General features: G+C 39.6%; 1 protein-coding gene across 1 annotated transcript in view; it reads left to right on the forward strand.

Annotated features, from left to right (window-relative positions):
* Positions 1-22,610, forward strand: part of LOC109962900 (protocadherin-15-like) — a 153,740-nt gene that overhangs the window by 7,392 nt on the left and 123,738 nt on the right. The window contains exon 2 of the mRNA XM_020605022.1: positions 14,863-15,016. Within this exon, the coding sequence (XP_020460678.1) occupies positions 14,881-15,016 (136 nt within the window). The 5' untranslated portion in view covers positions 14,863-14,880. The remainder of the gene's footprint in view (positions 1-14,862; positions 15,017-22,610) is intronic.

Here is a 22,610-nt window from a genome sequence, read left to right on the forward strand (position 1 = left end):
AGGGGTAAGTGTTATTCTATTGCTGTTTTTTTTAGGACGTCCATAAACTTGATGAGCCAGATCTAACCGGAGAAGAGCTAAATCAGTCTTCCTCTAAAACTATGTCCTGCAGGTCATTGGATCAGCAGCTTTGCAGTTAAACTCAGGTGACAATATTTAAGTGGTTTTGGCAGCTGTGAGGTGCATGCAAGCCCTGATGCTTTTTCCAGAGACGCTATGTGTTGCCTGCATAGCAGGGGTTAAGAATGAGTTCACTAGGCTGATGGAAGTAGACTTTATAAGTGTGACATTTTTATGGAGAGAAGTCACTAAGAATCGAGAGCACTGGCAGTCTCTAGTAATGGTACTTCATACTGAACTGGCCAAAATGGACTGTGGTGCACATGTTTTGAATTTGATAGATGATGTATAATAGTTAAGTGCATCCCATATGTCAACATCAGTTTGTTAACTATAGCGAGTATTGCATAGCCTGAAAAAAATTTGGTAGATGCTTATGTTAAATCTAAAAAAATGGCTCAAGCAACATCACTTCAGCTCTTCACTTGAGCATGAAGGCAGCACATTTTAAGCCAGGCTACAGTGGCAACATGTCTCCAGGGATGGTCCATTATTTTGGTCCATACTGAAATGTTTTGACAACTTTTAGATGGATCAGCTTGAAATGTTGTCCAGCACTTATGTGACTTTGCTGATCCCCTGACCTTTCCTAAAATGCCACCATAGGCTAGATAGTGTACAACTTTCAGATTGATGCCCATATAATTGTGTTCAGACATTCATGTTCCCCAACAATGATGCTATTGCCTTTGTTTGATAATGCTGATCATTTGTGTTTAGTACTTATTAGCTAATGTTGATATGGTAACTAACAAACACTACACCCGCTAAAACAACATTATCATGCTTTGTCTGAAAGAAGTGTCGGGTAGATGGGGTAGAGGCTGTATAGGGTTGCATTATGGGAATTGATCCTGTGTTTTGGAGCTTGACCTATACTAGGAGCTGAAATTCAGGATATCTCGGCCTTTGCTGTTTTAAGTTTGACCATTCTTTTAAAAATCCTTCTTATGCGAGTCCTACAGTAACATTTTATAGAAGTGCAATATTAATTTTCTGGAATGTTCCTGTTAAACCGGAACTGCATGAAATTGGGTACATATGAAATTAGCAATTGGTTATAAATTTGATGGAATGCACCTAAGCTATCTAAAATAATGACAGGTAACTGCAGTGTGAATGGGTAGGATATTCTTCTCTGGTGCAAAACTCCAGCTCGTCATTTTTTTCCCGAAATTATGGTTTGTCATGGCACACTAGACATTGTCTCGGGACAGATGTCATTCTGGGTGGGCTCTGTAATAAATGACTGACAGTAGTTTCCTTCCTTTAGACATATCAACACTTTTTACACCTGATTAGGCAAACGTACCACTCGGTGGATGTCTGTGGGTTCCCTGCCATTTTTCAAGCTTAAAATATATGGTAGCTGTTCTAGAAAAGTTAATTTTCTCCTAAACCAAAACTAGTTTCAAAATACATTTCAGACAATAAATATTACGTGCAGGTGCATAATCATGCTTTAGGCTAATAAATCTACTGTACAACACTTACTTTAATTAGTTGTTCCCATAGTTTGGCAGGAACACTGGCTTAGTGAGTTTTCAAGCACGTTTGCAGACTTGAATGTCATTGCAGAAGCTGATCTCTTGAGATGTACAGTAATCGGGTTTAAATGAAAAACTTCCCCTGAAATAAAGGAATTCAAATCTATTTCAGATCAGAACATGAGTTTTGTTTTTTACATCTTTTAAGGCAATTTGTAGTTGTGTTGTAAGAATCTTGGAATTTCTAACTTCAATACAATGCCTTTAAAAATATCAATACAAAGGTGACTGGATTGAGAGCATAAAATGGTACATTTTATTTAAAAGACGTGTATAACTAGGCTATAACATGACATAATGACTTTTCTTTTCTTAGCTAGTAGCAGAGAACAGCAGAATAACTGTAGTCAGTAGAAGCTTTACCTCTTTGAACGATAACTTTGTTAAAGCTAACCATTAGATTTTTATTAGATTCTTATTTCCTGACCTTACAAACCCCAACAACTCTCACAATTTGGATGTCCTTGTGTGTGTTCTGTTCTTTGGGTAAAACAGTGACCTCTAATCTCACTCACTCTTAGCAGTTTTTTCCAAATAAATAAAGTATTAGACAAATTTAAATTGGAGCTGCCGTGACATTCAAGGTGAAATCAGCCACATGAAATGAGATGTGAGATTTATTGCCATCCATACAACTATGTGACTGCTAAAATAATTGAGGAGCAAAGAGGTCAAAGCTATCGGGCTGATCATCCATGGTCACAAGTGGCAGCACAATCTGTTAATGTTGACCACAAGGTATTCCTCATTATGCACTCCCTCACGTATCAATTTTAACTTGTCAGTACAGCCTGGTACTGTACATGTCAGCGAGCACACGTTCACACACCGACTTGTACATATTTTTCAGACAGAATCCTCCTAATCTTATGTCACGTGCTGGTAGAGAATTCTGCTCAGGAAGAGAACGGGAAATGAGTCATCAGGGCTTAATGAAGGACAGGAACTGGATCACCAATGCTTGACTGTGCTACCCTGCTCCATTAACTATAGAGTGAGTGAAATTGAATATGTGTTCATGTACATGTGTTGGTCTAAAATTCTTTATCTTGTGAATTAGTACCATCTGCTGTCCTTTAAAAGTATAAGTAAATTGACAGACAGAGACAAGAGCCCTTACGCTCACCTACAGCACAGGGGAGGCAGATAAGGTAGTTGTACAAGGTATATACTTCAGATGACCTGAAGAAGATGGAGGACAGTCTAGCTGAAGTATAACAGAAAGAAGTGTACCTAGAACCACCCTCAGTGAGTACTTCAGCGTCAGCAGAATGCCAAATGGTCAGAGAATTCAAAAGGAACCCTCTGCTGGGAGAGAGGATATAGAGTTTTGTAAAAAATGATCTGAAATCCTGAACCACTGTTGTATAGCCTGAATGCTCCTGGTACACAGATGGTTTAATGCCTGGCTTTTGCAGTATATGTAGTTAGTACCTTAGTCCTTAGTTTTATTCCACTGTGTGTGTAATCATCCATCCATTATCTATAACGCTTAGTCCCGAACGGGTTCACGGGCGGTGCTGGAGTCAATTCCAGCCGGCATCGGGCGAGAGGCAGGGTACACCTTGGACAGGTTGCCAGTCTATCACAGGGCTGATCTGTATATAATATATGGCTAAATTGACAATAAAACTCAACTTAATTAATAGACTTCTCCAAAGCCAGTGCACTGTAGAACTCAAAGCAGACTGAAAGATAGATGAGTAGAATATATGACTATTCTATAAATGGGACAGGACTAGATGCATTACAGGCAAACATTCAAATGAAAATGGACAAGTTTCACACACATGAAATCAAGTTCAAGATGGAGAAGATTAAAATGGACACAACTGACTACAAGCCTTTACACCTGGCTTACTGAAAAATGACTTGATGGAAACAGAACTGCCGAGGACTCCCAAGTCACGGCCTCTTTATGTTTGGATCTCAACTAAATGTAGATATTTTGGGGCCTATTACACAAGAACCAGGAAACGTGGGAAGCGAAGTGGAGCTGACTGGAAGCATGAGTGCTGCACCTGAGTAACCACAACACACTTATTCACATCACAATAGGTAGATAATGATAGTTTCTTGGGAAAACATTATACTGGAAATAGCACTTTGACTTTATTTTACATTTGTCATTCTCACACTTTTCAGAAACCCTGATTGCAATGAGATTTCCAAATTGATACTAAACAAACCTTGTATTGAATTGTACTACAAGCCTTTCTATAGCTACCGTCTGGCCTCACTCGGACGGAGCTGTTTTTCCTACATTCATACGATTAACAGGCCTTAAATGAGACTACGCCTTCCAGGATTTGACAAAACATACTTGCTGGATGAGACGACAGTTCTTCTAAGTGGAACCAATACATTGGTAATGCTTCTCAATTGTCCTGAACTGATCCAACTTGTGTCTGTCCCCATCATCCTTGTGTGTGTGTGTGTGTGTGTTTAATTTATAATCTCTCTTGCTGTAATCGCACTTGCTTTTGAATTTAAATTATCAGCAATGTTGTTGCTGAACATTTGAAAAATGTGCTAAAAGCTTAATTTTTTGTTTAATTGAAAAATTGTTTAGAACAGCAGATAAGTAATGCACTGTGATATTTATGTTCTGTCCCTCCCTCTCTTTCACCATCCTTCTCTCTGTTCATCATGCCATTTTATATATTCCCAGTTTTATTTTTATTATCACTCTCTATTTTTCTTTTCACAGTTTGCTTCAATTTCTCATTGTGTCTTCAATTTTTTTCTCTTTGTCCTCTCTGGCTTCCTGCCTGCTGTCTGGTTTTGGAAATTTGGTGCTTGTTTAAAAATCCATGGCTCCCTTGTAAAAGAGGTTCTTGGCCTTAACAGAATTTTCTCAGGTTAAATACAGACTAAAGAAAGGTTAAATAGAATCAAATAAAAATTGTTCTGCGTCACTCATCTTTCTATTTGCTTCTGCTGTGGCACAGCTGATCGATACATCTGTCTCTACATTCAACCTTTGGTTTATTACACCTTCCATGTTCTCAGCAATAACGGAGTGATTACATTTGGAAAACAGTGGTCCTCTGAGGCAAGATGCAAGCTAATCCCACAAATTGCTTCATTTATTTGGTGGCACTTGAGGTAACATAACTGCAACAAGTGTCAGTTTTGTTGACATGAACGTGTTAGCTGTGTAATGCTGCTACTTAGTATTCTATCTTTAATGCTGCTCTCAAGTACTGTTGAAGCATTTTCAAATTGCAGCTCGATAGCAAATCAACAGCCAGCAGTGTAGAAGGGAACAACCTGGGAGTTTAATGATGAGATACTGTAATCAGAAAAGTGGGATATACAGTATTTATATGTAAGATGCTAAGATGACAACGTAACATCTTGCAGCCAGACTACAGTTCTATTTGACCAATGACAAATTTTACTTATCAATGTTTATATATGTGGATTGTTGTTGGCTCCTAGGCTGAAGTTTTTTTTGTTTGTTTGTTTGTTTTTTGTTTTTTTTTATGCTATTCTAGTTAGAGGTTAGATCTGTGTGCAGAGAGCAGCAGTTTGTGACTGAGTAAATCTGAGCCATAGAGATTTTTAATGTTCATTTCTATGGCTAATAGCAAAGATGCAAATATATTTACTGAGCACAGAATAACTTTTCTTTGCTCAAACTAAATTATTCACTGTGATGATAATGTCTTTGTGCTCAGAATGGCCTCTTGAGTGCTCAGGAGTGAGGCACAAATACAAAGCCGTAACTGTTACTTGGCATCAGATGCTAACAAGCCTTCTATTGGCTCATACCACTGACTGTATAAAATGTGGATGCCATGGCAGCTGCCAGAAGTGAAGCCACCGCGACTCAGTGGCCCCCTGTTGGCTGGTTGCAGTAAAGGTCATAAATCTCATTGGCTCCATGGGACATGAGCCAAAGTCAAAGTACAAATCAGATAAAAATATTCCAAGATGTGATTTTTGTGGGATTTGTTAGATATTGTCATGTTGATGTATGTACAACTGGTCATTTAGTAAGTTTGTTTTTAATATCCTGTTTGATTTATATATTAAAAATGGATGTATTGTAGATGATTTGGCAGCTTGTAACGGTGGCCTGATACGTCATGCAACTACTTGGTCGCTACTGTTACTACTTTACAACCTTTAGTTGAAATAATTCTAATTCAGAACCTGCATTTTGTGTCTACATCCACCCGTCTCTCCCTGAAGTATTAGCAGTCTAATAAAATCCAAACCTTGACCATTAAGACCTGAGAAGGCCGGGGCAGCTGCCAGAAGTGAAGCCACCGCGACTCAGTGGCCCCCTGTTGGCTGGTTGCAGTAAAGGTCATAAATCTCATTGGCTCCATGGGACATGAGCCAAAGTCAAAGTACAAATCAGATAAAAATATTCCAAGATGTGATTTTTGTGGGATTTGTTAGATATTGTCATGTTGATGTATGTACAACTGGTCATTTAGTAAGTTTGTTTTTAATATCCTGTTTGATTTATATATTAAAAATGGATGTATTGTAGATGATTTGGCAGCTTGTAACGGTGGCCTGATACGTCATGCAACTACTTGGTCGCTACTGTTACTACTTTACAACCTTTAGTTGAAATAATTCTAATTCAGAACCTGCATTTTGTGTCTACATCCACCCGTCTCTCCCTGAAGTATTAGCAGTCTAATAAAATCCAAACCTTGACCATTAAGACCTGAGACTCAGTGTTCAACTCAACAAAACTCTTTTACAGTTTATGCTCCCTTCTGATCTCTAACTTACTATATTTCAGTGTCCGCTTTTTGCTCTCTCAGGTTTTTGCCTATTCAGTTCTTGTACGTAATCAGGAAAACTGTGATGTTTTGGATGCTGCCTCTTCAACACAGGTGCTGACTGTCTCTGCAAGAGATTGGCAGAAAAGGACGAGCAAAGTGCCCCGCCATTAGCTTATTGGACAGCCTGATCAACACCACTGTGTGTGTGTGTGCGCGCATATGATGGTGCTCCCTCCTGCTGCCAAATTGGGTAGATTTTACCCCTAATCAGCATGTTAGAAAACCTGGTTTAATGGCCTTTCATACAGAAAATTAAACTAGACATCAACAAATAATTCCAAATGCAGACTGGTGTGTGTATTTACATATGTTTGCTGTAACCTACATGCATTATCTACTTCATTCTGACAGAATTATACAAGCTGTTACACACATTAAGGTGCACAAAACTGACTTTAAACATTTAGCTTGACACTTGTATACTTGACAGACTCCTGGCACTCACCGCCTTATCCTGCATTTCAAAGCAGACACTAACATGAAAAAGTGAGACCGTAAGGGAATTGAAAGATAAGGGAATTATGGTGTGAATTTACCTGTTTGTTTAAGCTGTACGGCACCATGGATTCATTAGACTTCCCTGTAACCCTAGAGTCACAGTTCACTTGATCTCGATCCTGGCAAAATGCCCTTGAGCAAGACAATAAACATCACATAGTAAGTAGCTCTGTATAAAGCTGTCAACCATCTGCCTGGAATAAAAAATTAAATAATAAATTTCTGTCTTGTTTTGGCAGCAGAGGGGCTGTGAAAGATGCCGCTGTACAAAGCGCTGACACTGACAAACAGGCAGACAGACACACTGACAGAGAAGGAAATAAGACATGTTGGCTGTGACAGTAGAAGGGAAATATTTTAGTTGTCTTTTTCTTTGCATATATGCAGTCGGTTTGTGTTGCAGTAGCAAGGTCTTATCAATCACATGCAATGACAGGAAGCTGATCACAAACACACAAAGGAGTGAACAACTTAAAACGGCATGTCATAACATCTCTCACTCCTATTTAAAGAGCCCATGGTATGATTTTCTGTGTTTTCTGACTTATCTACAATCTCACAACAGTGAACTATGATCTTAAACATGACTGAAACCTGAAAAAAACTAGGTGTACCTATGTTGTTGTACTGTACTTTGATGCAGAACCAACAGCTTATAATAGTCTTGTGAACTCTCGCTGGTGAGACTTTTTTTTTTAACAATGTAGTCTTACGCAATAGTTCACGAATTTATGTGAATGGTCATGTACTGAAGGCAGTGCACGTTCAGCTTACCTGACATCCACCGATGCCATTTTAAAAGCAGAATTTTTTTGACTGCACCTGGTTTTGTGGATCTAATTTACCTCCTCCTGCCTGCACTATGACCAGACCATGTGATGTGTTGAGTGGGCGAGAAAATTCTAACAATCCATGATGTTGTTGTCGGTGCTATGCTACCTGTTCACCTGTAAGCTGAGGGATTTGTTAGGAAAGATGCAGAGATCACACGTTGGATTTACCAACCTTGGCGTTATCTGAAAAGGATTGTTTCCACTAATTTATGGGATGTAATGGTAGTTTAAAAAAACTATATGTTGCATTTCTGTTAATGCGTTGTTTCTGTAGAGAGAATTGTTGTCAGGCTGGAGACGTTACTATGTCTGGGGTTTCTCAATTGCCCACTTTGTTTAGAGTTCTACAAATGTCTTCAATGCTACATACACAATTGTTTACCTATCTGGGGGGAGAAATTCAAAATAATGTTGTTGCGGTTCGTTGTGCTGTCCACTTTCATATTCTGGCTTGAATGTGTCGGGTAGGATTATCATTGTCGAAAACGTAGCTTATTTGTCAGTTTTCTGTTTGTGTTGTCGTAGCTTCCTGATTGACAACAAGTGCTGTGCACGTTCATGAACTATCCACTTGTTTTCAGGAGGAGGCTCTCCTTGTGATGTCGAGTTTTATGATTCTAAAAAAATTAAACTATTTGGACTTGTGATGGGTGTAAAGTTAATCTAGAGGTACCCAAGATTAAACTTTAAATTTCTGGAATGCCACTTTAATGTTTTGGGTTATTTTTTGATGGTTTTTTTTATTTCACTGTTAATAAGACCCTTGACACATGTCAGTATTTCCTCTGTTATATGGTCAAAGTTCTGCTTTTCTTTCTAAAGTTTCTTCCCATTAGTTTGTTTTTCTCCGCTGCCCTTTTTTTTCTTTTCAGTCTTTTTCCTTTCCTCAGATTGCCATTGTTTCTCTCTTATCTTCTGTCTGCCCTGTCCTAACCTAGCTGTGGCCTCTTCTCATTTTCTTCTCCACCCTGTGATCACTACACATCAGAGAGAGGTTGATGGTCAATGAAACCAGTGGCCTTTAAAGTGCAGGTCACAATCTCTGTCTCATTCGTTTTACTTTCTTTGCCCATCTATCTAGTATTGGATGTGACAAAGTCTGTCTTTGGTTTCTCTTCCAATTTTCTAACATAATCTGTTTTTCCTCACTCTTTTTTTTACCCCCTGCTCTCTTTTTTTCTTGTTCTCTGTTGTTGCTCTCCCTTTCTGTTTCCACTGTATCTCCATGTTTCACTTATTCTCTCTTCTTCGTTTCCTTTGTGTGAGCATCTCTATCTTTCTCTTGTTGCCAGGTGTTTTCTCTCACCTCTCTGGAGGACACTGTTTGAAGCTCTACCAGAGAAGTGTCCTCAGCCTTAACACACTCCATTCAGGTTACTGATCTATACAGCACGACCTACTATCATCTGTCACAGTGCTGTGTCAACTTCATCAGGAAATTAAACACAGCCAGCATTAGTTTTAAAGCTCTCTGTTACTCAGCTGCTGTATTACTTATGCTGGCCAGCATTAAATACAGCGTTAATAATATGGGTCTGATTTGATCAAATTCACTTTTTAATAAATTATTTTAAGCTTTAGATAACTGATTATGTACTGTGCAAAAGTCATGGTTCACCATTAGTTTTGCTGTTTTAGCAGATTGTAATGATGAGTTTACATTTATTTCCATCTCTTTAAGATATAACTAGAAAATCCAGGAAATATATACACAATATTAAACACAATGTTCAGAACAAACTGGCTTCTATAGACCAAAGTCAATATTTAGTGTGACCTCCCTTTGCACAGTTTGAATTCTTTTGGGGAGACCGTCTTAAAACCATGACAGACCCTCTGCCATGTTTCATTGAAGGCTGCAGGCACTCATTCTTCCACCTCTCTCCATCTCTTCTCACATGCTGCCAACGATTGGGCCCAAACATTTCAAACTTTGACTCTTCACTTCATAAGACCCTTTTCCACTCATCTTCACTCCAATCTTTGTGAGCTTTTGCATATCTCAGCCTTTTCTTCCCGTTCCCCTTCTGACAAAGTCATTTCTTGGCTGCTGTTCTTCCACAAAGGCTGGTCCTAATTGGGTTTCTTTGGACTTCGGATCAACTTGGTATCCAGGTGGAGCTGCCAGATGCTGAGCCACGTCCTTACTGGAAACCTCTCATCAGACTTTTGCACAGCACTGTAGTAGCTAGTTGTTTGGTGACTGGTTCTATCTGTAGCTGTTTTGGTTGTAATAATAACATTTGGTTTTGGCTGTAATCTTTTTCATTCAGCTGTCTATTACTGTCTTTACAATTTCATTTATTGTACTTATGGCCTGCTGCCACATGTTAAAGCATAATGCTGGATTGTAGCACTAGCACTTATGACTGTGGGGGAAACACTTTTAGCAACTATATCTAATATGACAGTCATGCAGGATGTTACAAAAAATGTGTTTTTAATGTGCTCAGAGGGCGGCAGTGGTTAACACTGTTGTACATCAAGAAGGTGCCATGGTCTGACCTTGTGGCCAACTGGGGCCTTTCTGTATGGAGTTTCCATTTTCTCCCCATCCGCACCTGCCAGGTTTCCAACCGTGTACTTTGGCTTCCTCCCATAGTCCAATGGCATGCAGGTTACTGTATGTTAACTGGTGACTCTAAATTGCCTGTAGGTGTGAATGTGCGTGTGAATGGTTTTCTGTCTATGTATCTTAATTGGAACCAAGTTTCCCCCACTTGCATCTTTTCCTTGTACATTAGTCCCACCCACATAATATCTGAGGGCAAGGATGTGGAAAAAACAAGTTGCAAGGAGAGAGAAATTGAGGAAACACATTTCTACTGACATGACACATCCTTTCCTGGCTTGGTTCGGAAGTTGTTCCAGTCTAGGAACAATCTAATAAGGTAATTGGGATTTATCATTTGTGTTAACCCTGTGATAGACAGGGACCTGTCGAGGTGCACCCCCACCTCTCGCTCAGTGTCGGATGGGATTGGCTCCAATGACTTGAATAAATAAAGTTTACTTCTCTCAGATTTTAAGCCTGACTATACACTACATTTGGGACACCTTGACTTTATCAACATTATCAGGACATTACCTTATAATGAGTCACAGCCCACTTAATTTCCTCAAACTTTATCATCCTAATAGTATAATAATCTAGCTTGTCTGCTTCTCTTTATCACCATCTCCTCCTAAATGATTGGTGTAGATTTAATAACAGAGATCAGTTATCTGCATTTGTGAAGTTCATGACACTGTAATAGCGGTGTGCAGTCATTCTAGGTTCAGATTCCAGACTTGGTAAATTTGTTGAATCAGTGTAGCTTTTCACCAAATCTTTCCATAGACACACTATATTTCAGAATATACTAGAGATGTTTGGTAATAAAGGGATACAAACTGCATTCAAAAGTAGGTGTTTTTGTTTTTTTGCTTTTTTTTTGGTAAAATAATATTTAGATTTTTGATGTCTCAATTAAGCAGAACTGCACGAACTTGTTTCCTGTTTATCACTGTTGAAAAGCAACCTGGCCTTGTGCCAATTGGCTGCTGAGCTCCTCTGTGAGTAAGCTGTGGCATCAAGAATGTCTCTCTGGGATGTGTGGTCACTTTTTTGTCAAGTTTCTGGAACTGATAAAGAAAAGGTCAACTCAAGAGAGTGTGCTTCAGTACACAGAAGATGTGCTGTACTAGTGTAAGTCTATTTGCCATTCCTTGCACATACTCAGGAACAAGCAATTATGTGAGCAGAGGTTGCATCAATGGATTTTTTTTATTATGATATATTGAAAATCCTCCGTCTTCACATAATATAGTTTAATGAAGTTTGACATAACAAAACTGTGATTTCATGCTTCTAATGTAACTAAATATGTTGACAAGTCTGCACAAATGCCTGTGATGCAAGCTTAGCCTCATGAGTCCATTGGTTTCTGGCTAATATTACAATATGTTTTTCATCCCAGAGATTTGATGGCCTGGGGAGCTTATTAAAAACTACTAGAGTGATGTATACAACTCATCAACAACTCCAGTATGGCATTAGGGGCTTGGAGAAGTTTAAAATTCATAAACATCTAGTATCCCTTGTTATTCGTAAAAATCCATGCTAGAGAGAAAAAAATAACATCTGCTGATCTGTTGAGACAGAGTATCTCTGCAGTGCCCGAGGTGTTCTCAGTAGCCTTTGCAGACTTTCTCTGATATTGTTACTGTACATTTTCACCACAGTCCACCAGAGCTCTACGGAGCAGCAGACGGGAAGCAGTTAATGTTGTTCTTGCAGAGTTTGGTTTCAGGTAAGATCCTCAACATTCCCTAATGGCTCTCCGCCGGCATTTCACCTGATAGGATAGACGCAGCTGCAGCTGTGCAGGCCATTTGTGGACACCGGTTTTCTACTGGTGCAGCTGGTCTTCTATTCCGTGTCTTGGACCGAGCCTTCTGTTTCCTCTTCTCTTCTCTTCCTCTGCTGTCTAGTCTTCCAGGCGCCTGTTCTCTTCCCTGTTTTTCTTCCTTTTCTTCTTCTTTTGGTCCTGGGCTGCACCTATCCTCCAGCACTGGGCCCCTTCCCACCTGCCCATCGTGGGGGCTCCCTCACTGGTTTAGGGGGCTTGTGAGGTGCAAAACAGTTTTTCTTATTGTTGTGAATTGGTGCTATACAATAAATTGAACTGAAATTGGATGGAACTAAACCTCAAGACTCTTAGCCATTCAAACTCCCCAAGAGTGATGCAGACCTCCGTAGCCTTCCCCAAAACTGGCACGTTCACAAGCATTGTTTATCCTTATACTTCAATTTGTACCGAATGAGGGCAGGTCCCTGCTAGTGAAGCAGTTTTTGTTTTGTAGAGTTGGTTACTAATCATATGATTAAATGCTAGACTGACTAAGGAGATGGTGGTGGAAGAGGAGCGTAACTTCACTCCTCCATCCTCCAGCAGCTATTGCTGAGTTGTCCTTAAGTAGGTACTTAACCTTCAGATAAGATGCTGTGAAAATGGTCTTCTTATACAGAAGATGTAGAACTGAATGATTGTGAGCACTGCTGAATAAAGCAACCATTAACATTCCCTGGATGAATAAAATAAATGCATTTTAAAAATCTATACCGCACACATAAACACCCTTCTAGTGTTGGAGAGCAGAAAGATGTTTGGTTTCATTGGTCATCTACTCTGTAAATCTTTGTGCGAGCGAGTGAGTGAGTGAGTGATGCTAGAAGAGTTTGAAGTCCATTACCACAATACAATCAAAAAGCATTTCATGCAGCAGATACATACTGTATACAGACTCAAACTGTACACAAATGTGTCTTAGACTGACAACCTTCTATTTTCCCTTCAACTGTACATGTTCTCCCTAAAAAAATAAAAAATTATCACAACCTGCACACAAAACCCACACACAAAAGCTACACATATTAATGCATTTCTCTGTGCATAACATCTGTCAAAATGTCTACTGTGTTAACCTATGACTTGTGGAAAGTTTTCCTCTGCAAAATCTGAGATGTTGTTTGGCACCACTGGCATTTTAAATTGCAGAAAATATTTCATTTTCTATTGCCATCTGCATGTTTTTGTGTTTTCCATTGTGGTGGCAATCCCTGTAAAACGATCGTTTACTTTGATGCACGAGCGCAATGATTGATCAATGGTTAGAGGTCGCCATAAAGTGCAACAATAAAATGATTATTAAATGCCATGTAAGCATTAGATTGTGAGGACACTTACTCCCAATTTATTTATTAATATTCCATTTATTAGATCCCCCCCCTCCCCATATATATATAAAAATCCCCCACTCACCCCCCACTTTGGGGTGGTCTTATATTCCTTCCGTCAAGCTTGGTCTACCATACCAGGCAGGACCCCAGGTGCAGGCTGTGCAAAGATGCCCCTGAGACAATCCAGCACATAACAGTGGGGTGCAAGATGCTAGCAGGCAGGGCATACATGGAACGCCATAACCAAGTGGTTGGCATAGTGTATAGAAACATCTGTGCCGAGTACAGGCTGGAAGTCCCAAAGTCAAAATGGGATACACATGCAAAGGTGGTCGAGCATGACCAAGCTAAGATCCTGTGGGACTTCAAGATACAAACTGACAAACTGGTAATGGCCCACCAACTGGACATAGTGGTGGTGGACAAACAGAAAAAGAAGGCTGTAGTGATAGATGTAGCAATCTCAAGTGATAACAACATCAGGAAGAAGGAACATGAGAAGCTTGAGAAATACCAAGGGCTGAAAGAAGAGCTAGAAAAGATGTGGATGGTGAAGGCACTGGTGGTCCCTGTGGTAATGGGAACACTGGGGGCTGTGACCCCCAAACTGGGAGAGTGGCTCCAACAGATCCCAGGAACAACATCTGAGATCTCTGTCCAGAAGAGTGCAGTCCTAGGAACAGCTAAGATACTGAGCAAGGAAGGAATACAAGACCGCCCCAAGGTGGGGGACGAGTGGGGAATTTTTTTTTTTATTTATATGACTACATAGAGTTGAATACACCCACACTACACACTCTCATACACACAAACCAAATGTAAAATCACCTATATCTCTTTTGTAAATGTCTATAGAGTCTTGTCCTCTGTCCTATAAACATGTTATTTTGTGTTGCAATTAAAAATAAATGAATAAATGTAAGGCCATCTCACCATAGGGATATAATTGAGTCTACTGTCAATGTAGAAAGTATATTTTAATTCAAAGCTCACTTCTGTATTGATGGGGCAGGAACCGAGTGCATACAGTTCAGCTACATCAAATTCTATATGACAGCGGCTGTTTCTTTCAGTGGCAGATGTCATCTTCTGAGTATGTTAATGTATGCTTCCCCCTGGCTGTTCACTGAAAGCCAGGCCACAGGTGGAAATGCTTGAAAAGGAAGTACCTGGAAAATGCCTGTAACTGAATTTGTTTCCTATTTGTGAATTGCACCAACAGAGTCCACCAGATATTTATGTGGTGCTACTTTTAATGCTGTATACCGCACAGCTAAAATATGAGGTGAGTGAATGTGACTGACCTTTGTTTATGTGTTTTCTCAATGCAGCTGGATGCTTCGTGAAGCATGGTGGTGAAGATGGTTCAAACTTACTTAATGAGGCCACTGTCATGGGAGCGGGTCACATGGCCGAGTATAATGGGAACGGGAGTCCTTTATCTGCTGCTGCTGCTATCGACCTGTCTCGGCCAAGACACAGAAGGTAAAGGCAGTCTCTTTTTGTGTCCCCTGCTCCCTCTTTATATCTGTCTCTTTTTCAGTCATGCATTTTATCTTTTCTATTTGTCTTAATATTTTTTCTCTGTCTTATAATTCAGAGCCCAGTCAAGTCTGCTCAGATCTAATATGAGAACTGTGAACATAACCCTCTTTGATTTCAGGCTTTTCTTAGATAAGCATGGCTAAGTCAGTAATGGTGTGTTACAGTGATTGATTTAATGTGTTGACTTACATGCAGTGTACCATGTAACAGTAAAGTCATAATGTAATGTAATAATGTCTGTATTGGAGACTTTATAAGCTGTTGAAAGCCGCTAATGCTAGCAAGGTGCATATGGTCATGATGTGGGTTTCTCTATCTAATCTATAGCAGCGAAAATTTTAACCAAATTTTATAAAATTCATCAAAAGAAAATGTGAATTAATGTTTGTTTCAATCCACTTGAGTTCTATTAATATTAAGAATTGAATTGGCTAATCAAGATAAACAGCTGGTGGTGCTAGTTCTTCTGTCAGGTGCCAGTAAAACCACTACAGAAGACATTGAGGGTGCAGCAAGATGATACAATTCAAACCTCAAATGGTAGAAAACATTTTTTAAAAACCTTATGTAAATGTAGCGTTTATGTTTACTTTATGTACTAATTTAAGGAACATGCAGTAAAGGGCTCATTGCTCCACACAAATCTGATGCTTTCATCTTTTCAGTGAATGTTTAGGGCACATGCTTCATCCTTATTTTTTCATTAAGTCTGCTTCCATTGCACTTTGTTGTGTTGCTTTTATTTATACAGCATCTTTTCCATCTCACCCAAGCCTAAAAACATTTCTGCCATATCTTTTCTGTCACTCAGTTGGTCCACCATTTTTATCCAAATTGATATATCGCAACTGCTGGATGAATTTAACCTTGGTGCACACCTTCATTTCTCCCAAGGATAAATTGTGACAACTTTGGTGACCCAAGAGTTTTTATTTACCTCCATCATCAGGTCCCAAATTAACTGCAGTTTATGACTAATATTTGTAAACCTAATGTGGGACACCAGCATATAAGGATTGTAGTAGTGAATATGTTACGATGTTGATATTCGCATTTAGCTCAAAGTACTGCAGTGCCTCGCAGAGCTGCTAGCTACTAAGTTCTCAGTCATGTTGCTCTTTTTTTACAAACCAGATGGATACCACATTGACCTTGTGCCGTCATAGTTCCTCTGCAACTAGTAATAGAGTACCGGATAGAACTGTCTATTCTGTCGAGTCATTTTGTGAGATTTTTGTGTTTCTGAGCTCATAAACATGTTTCTTTCATTCTTAAATTCTTGCATGCTCTGTGCTGACAGACTAATGAAATGTTTTGGCACATCTAATAAATATTGTCAAGTCCTTTAGTTACATTCAATTGTTCTACTGAATAACAGAGTGTTAGTGAACTTGTAACTTTAGAATACAGCATTGGCCTACACACCAAAAAGCCTGGGATGGGGTGTACTGTAAATGTTTAGATGGGGGCATGGGCAGAGCCAAGGGGTGGCCAGGGGTGGCAGCGGCCAACCCCAAATTTTGATTGGCCACCACAGCTAGTGTTATGCAAAGAAAAAAGATGAATTGTTGCCATACATACAAATAACATTTTTCTGGTGCATTATAATTGCTATTGGTCATTTTAGTTTTATTTTATATCATGCACGCAGCATGATATTTGCATTAATTTCTCTGATTGTGTTGTTGTGGAGTACTTGGCATGATTTGCCTCAGTGGGGGTGGAACCACTGTGCAGCAGCAATGTCTCCCAGTGGGTGTAAATAAGGATCACAGCCAAAGCTAGTTAAAGAAAACACTGTGGTTGTCTCATTTTAACACAAAATAAACAATTAGATTTTAAATAATGTATGGTTCATTACTTTATAGAACCAGGGGTTTAATTTACTTTTTCTCTTAGTCTGTGCCTGAGCCTAGCCACCCTGTCCAAAACTTTCTGCCTCTGGTTGGATATAAAGTTTTTGTCAACTACTTTATGCTGTTCTTTTCAGGTTTAGTGCCCTAGTGTGCCACTTCACAACATAAGCAGAATCTGCAAATATTTTCTTAATAGTAATAGTTAATGGGACATAATATGTCAAGAATATTTTAATGTTGGGGGAAAAATCCACATTGATATATTCCTGAACTGAGAGCAAATTGATGCAAGGTAAGACAGAAATGAAGTCATCACCTCTGGTAGAGCTCAGCAAAATATTCTCTTGACTTTCTGCTCAATTTGTGACAATATTAATATTCCATTTAACTCAGACCTTGACATTTATCTGGTTGGCATTTAGCTGAGAGGGGCTGCAGCCAGAGGTGAATGTCTGGGACTGTGTATGCTTCTGTGCAGAGGGAAGGGGAGCATATGTAAGCATCATGCGTGTCTGTAAGTGTGTGGATTTTTGGTGAATTCAGTGAAGGTTTACAATTCTAAATATCCCTCCAGTTCAAAACTCCCTAGACCTACCTACCCCTCCTTTGTTGTCCTTGTCAGGCCCATCCACCTGCATTCAACTGCACTTGTAAACCTGTGTCTCCTAAACACCTGGCAGTGTCTCAAAAGCAGGATTGCAGGCATTATTCTAGTGGATCTCCTCATAACAAGAAGAGCATGTTTTAAGGAGCCTAGGTTTCCAGTTGACAGACAATATTTTATTCCATTTGGATCCCTTCTTGCCATGAGTGCTAGTTTTTAATGAGCCCCAGTCCCAGATTGTTCAGTTGATTTTTGTTGTTTGGACCCCCCCCCCTCATCTGGCAAGAGTACTAGTAAGTTTTAATTAGCCTGGGACCTAAGGTAAGTTACTATATTTACTCACTTTTGGTTTCCCAAGTGACAAGAGTATGTTTTAATGAGCCTCATTCACACCGTGAGAGACTATACAATGTGTCAAATCAGACTAGTAGGAAATGTATGAGCTCCAAATGCCTTTTGTTCCCGTTTCTTTTCTTCTCTAGAAACTTCAAACTTAACACAGCTTCTAACTGGTTAAGATCATAAAATCAGTGCTCATTATTGAAAGCTACTGTCATTATTGGCACTGAAAATAGCAACTGCAATGTGGCCCTTGCCCTGGTGAATTCCTATGCTCGACTGATTATCAAATCATTTGAAACCTGCACAGTGTACGTGATGTATCAGTAGTTGTTTTAAATGAATGTGACTTGTATGCAAAATCACATTCAAGACATGAGGAGGATTATACGTGTGATGTGTGTGTACAGATGGGTTGGTGCCGATGTGTTTTTAAAGGCTAAATGCTGGTGGATGTATTCCTTTGCACCTGTGTGGTTTTGTATCTGTTCCTGCATGAAGATGAAATTGTGTGCTGATTTTGTGTGCATGAGATTATGTGCTTGTGACTGTGTGGAATAACTGCAGTGTTTTTAATGATAAGAATGCTTGCCAAAAAGACAGGGGTACAGTGCTATATAAAACACATATTACCAGATAGCCTTCTCTGTCTAAGTCGCTCCTCTCACCAGGTGCTTTCTGCAAAATGTCTTAGAAAAAGAGTGCGACTCTATGTAAATGTCAGTCCCTAGTGTGACTATAGTTCTTTCCCAAACTGATTCTGTGGTGTCGCTCCAGATGAAGCCACACTCACAGCTGTGTAGGGCATTCTGCATTAAGAGGAAGGGTATAAATAAACCACTAAGTTGTGGGGCACACATACCACCAGGTATCATGAGCAGGAAACATCCATGACTATAGATACCAATAGATGCAGCCTACTATATATTGTCTGTTATTTAATATCATGGTCAAAGCAATCATCGTGTGCTAAAAATGGCTCTTTATTAAGTGTAGAGTTTTATTGTAAATAGTTGTTTTCTTTCTTCCTCATAAATTATTTCCAAAATCATTTCTAAAGAAAATATTTTAAAACCTGCATTGTTTACCTCTGTGTTTACAAGCTAGCCGGTCCTCTTTTACTGTACATGCCTTTGTTAGCGTGCTGCTACTGCAGATTCCTGCCACCAGCTGTCAACCTGTAGAAGAATATTAATCAAGTCACATGCACATGTGTTAGTGTGCTGGTAGAGCATGCAGTACAAATGAAACGGTGCCTGTTCATTAAACCACTGCTTCTGCAGGTGGAGACAAACTTGTTAGGGTACCTTCCACTCCACACTAATTACCCTTTAATTACCCTTTAATAAGGAGAACCCTCAATATTAGTAAACTGAGGCAGGGATAGGGTGAAAGTACTGGGGCCACACTGATATATTGTATGCAGTGATTGCCCATCAATTATCACTCCTGCAGCTCTAGACCAAAAACCTTAACCTGCACAGTCCCAGACCTCTGGATTACTTTCCATATCTTTTTTTTTCTACAATTCAAATAGCGAAAAACAGAAACTCTGAATGTTTTAGTTCTACTTTTGTTCTGTACCATGTATCCATGCAATTAATTTTGAAGTATTTTCATAATTTTGGGGTTGGTGCAGTCCAGCGCAATATAATGCTAGAAATACTACAGTGTAGTCTGATGTTGAGCACCTGCCTAAATATGCAATGGAGGTATTGATTCCATTCTTGTTTAAGTTCCTATTACATTGTGCAGGTGTTCATGATATTGTTTCCACCCCTTGTATGATAGAAGAAGATGAAATAAACTTTGAACCCGGGCTGATGACAAAAATCCTACATGGCTAATCTGAACTGCGCCAGTGTGGTGGGCAGGTACTGCAGATTTATGGCATATATTGTGCATGTGTCAGCGTGTGTGTGAGGGTGTGTGGATGTGAGTAGAGTTGTGATTTTCAAGGTGATTTTAATATTTATTACTGCTTTCCTTTGTAGTTAGTAGCGAATGTCTGACCAATCTGTCCTCACTTCTGCATCACCCTCTCTTCTCTCTTTGTCTTTGTCCCTCATGTTGCCTTGTTTTTACATACCATTTTTCCTCATCTGTTTCTTATTGTATACACACATCCCTGAAGCACATTGGTATTTCTCTAGTATGGTGTTTCTCCACCCCTGCCTTTGCTTCTCAAACTTTCACCCATTTCACATTTTTCCTGTCCAGCCATAACTACGTCAGTCCCAGCACCTGTCTTTTTTCCACCCCAACTCTGTGCATTCCTCCAAAGCCTATTGTGCTGATTCACTGAGTAGCATTAGTCCTTGATACACACATACTGTACCATACATACAGTAGCCTACTGTACATGTATAGCTGTTTTGGTTTCATTTTGAAAAAAGTTGGTTTTCTGTATTTGCATAGTTTGCTGCTCAAGGGTGTTTTCACGGTGCTGTTTAATGAGCTCAGATAAACGGGGTAAGAAGTGTAGCAATAATGTCAAGTCGAGTCTTTACCATCAATAGTCAAGTAAGTCTCAACTCCTCAAATTTGTGCCTTAAGTCTGACTCGAGTCAGGTCATGTGACTTGAGTCCCCCATCTGTTTCTTTTACAGTAGAGACAGTCAATCGAAGCTATTTAAACAAAATGTGCTGGCCACTAGAGGAGCATTTGGGGTTTGGGGGGGGGTTATGTATTTCCACCGGGTGTCTTCAGAAGAACTGCTGCCTGATTACCACCACTAAGGCTGTCAACTCTGTTCAACCCCATACCAGCTGGGAACAGACCTGACATACTGAGACAGAGACAGAGAGAGAGGGAGAGAGTCAGGATAATGGACAAGCCAGCACAGTGACAAAGTAGTGATCTCTACAGCACTGAACCCAGCTGTGTGTGTGTCTTTTTTGTGTACATTTTTTGTGTGTGAGCGGGTTGACTATCCGTTTTCTCCAGAGATACATCAATCTAACACAAGGTCACACTGTCTCACTTCTACAGTCCTCTCCTTTTACTCCTCTCCTCTCCTCTTATCTCCTCACATACTACCCTCAATACTCTCCATCCATCCATCCATCCATCCCCTGCTCTTCCTCTCTTCTATCACTCTGTTCTCTACCAGCCCTCCTCTTCATCTCTTTTGTCTGTTCCCCTCAAATCATCTCTTCACTTTTGTCCCCTCTGCTCCTCCTCTATCCTCTGTGGATGAATGAATAGGGGGGAAATGAATGGGTGATGGATGAACGGCTGGCTGATTGTGCAGAGGAGGGGAGACGGAGAGGAATTGGGCCTCAGGGAAAGGTGCAGATTGATGTATCTGCTGATGGAAGTTTAAAAAGGACATGACATGCAAAAACTTTTAGGGGCAAAGAAACTAAAAAAACAACACCCTTTCTCCTGTCTATTTGCTCCTGTATTTTAACCTTTCGCTACCACATTTCTCAAACCTCTCTAGTTTGAAAGATTGCATCAGATTCTTTCCTATTTTTCAAGCCTGTCACTCAGTCCATTCTGTAGCAAAAGTTTTTCATATGTGCTTTGAAATGTATTAAGTATTGCACAACAGAAACCAAGGTTAGCATGAATGAAAGAAAGTACTTGCATACCTTCATGTTTTATAGTTTTAATAATGTGCTTTTAATAAGTAAATTATCTCAAAAGGGTTTGTTGCATATTAATTAAGTGGTATCATAAAGGCTCAGTATGTAATTAACTTTCAAATCCTGTGGAACACTATTAATGGCTATATGCTCACACACAACACACACTGTGGGAGAGCTACACACACCAGTACTCATATACAGTACATGCTGGCAGTAACTCACTGTGATTTCAAGATACAGTATCTCATCTGATGCAACTGCATACTTTGTGGCAGTCTTCCAACCATTCTCCTGTTGTATTGTCCATTTTACTTCAGTCTGGCTCACAAGACACACAAGATGGACAGTTTCATCCTGAAATATTTACATGTACTTTTGAGTGTTGCCATTTTCAGATTCTGAAGCCATCAATCAGTCTGTGGAAACAGCTTTTTCAAACTCTTCTGTCTGGTCAACACAGACCTTTGCTACAGTATGTCTATTCCAGCATATTTTGGAATTCACCATCAGTGGGTTTTCCCATTCAAACTTCATGGAAGGTAGCCCAGCGAGTGTTTACTGTAGCAGATGGAAGCAACCAGGATGCAGTCAAGTGTAACTTCACCCCAAATTAGCACATTTCCGCAATATGCCATTAAAAAGTTGTTTAAAAAAAGCTTCAGAAACATTTTTGAATATTACACATGTCAGGTTTTTAACATTGTTCCTGGATAGTGTGTTATATACTGTACACAACTGTACACCCCTGATCAATATCCCTAACATATTTACTGTATGAGGGGTTTTTGTTGCTCTACCTTCAGCTCTGAAATACTCTAAATGTGTCCTGTTAGATTCTAGTCAGGGGACATTGACCAGGTCATAGTTTTCACTTTTTAGTCTTTTAAAAACTCTTTGCAGTGTGTTTGCAATCCATGTCATGTTGGAAAATTCCTCCATGTTTACCAGCCGGCGCTGTAGTACCTGTGGTAGTCTCATCCAGGTCCACATCAAACTTGTTGGACCCAGTTTGATCCAAGTTAATTTAATATGGTTGGATCTAACCAAAGAATATGCTGCCGATACCAAGCTTTGTCTCATGTGCTTTATCAGAGTATTATCTTGCAGTTTTGTGAGCAACGGCTTCCTTCTTGGACGGTCT

This window comes from Monopterus albus, unplaced genomic scaffold, assembly GCF_001952655.1.
Source record: "Monopterus albus unplaced genomic scaffold, M_albus_1.0 scaffold69.1, whole genome shotgun sequence".
NCBI classification, from domain to species: Eukaryota; Metazoa; Chordata; class Actinopteri; order Synbranchiformes; family Synbranchidae; genus Monopterus; species Monopterus albus.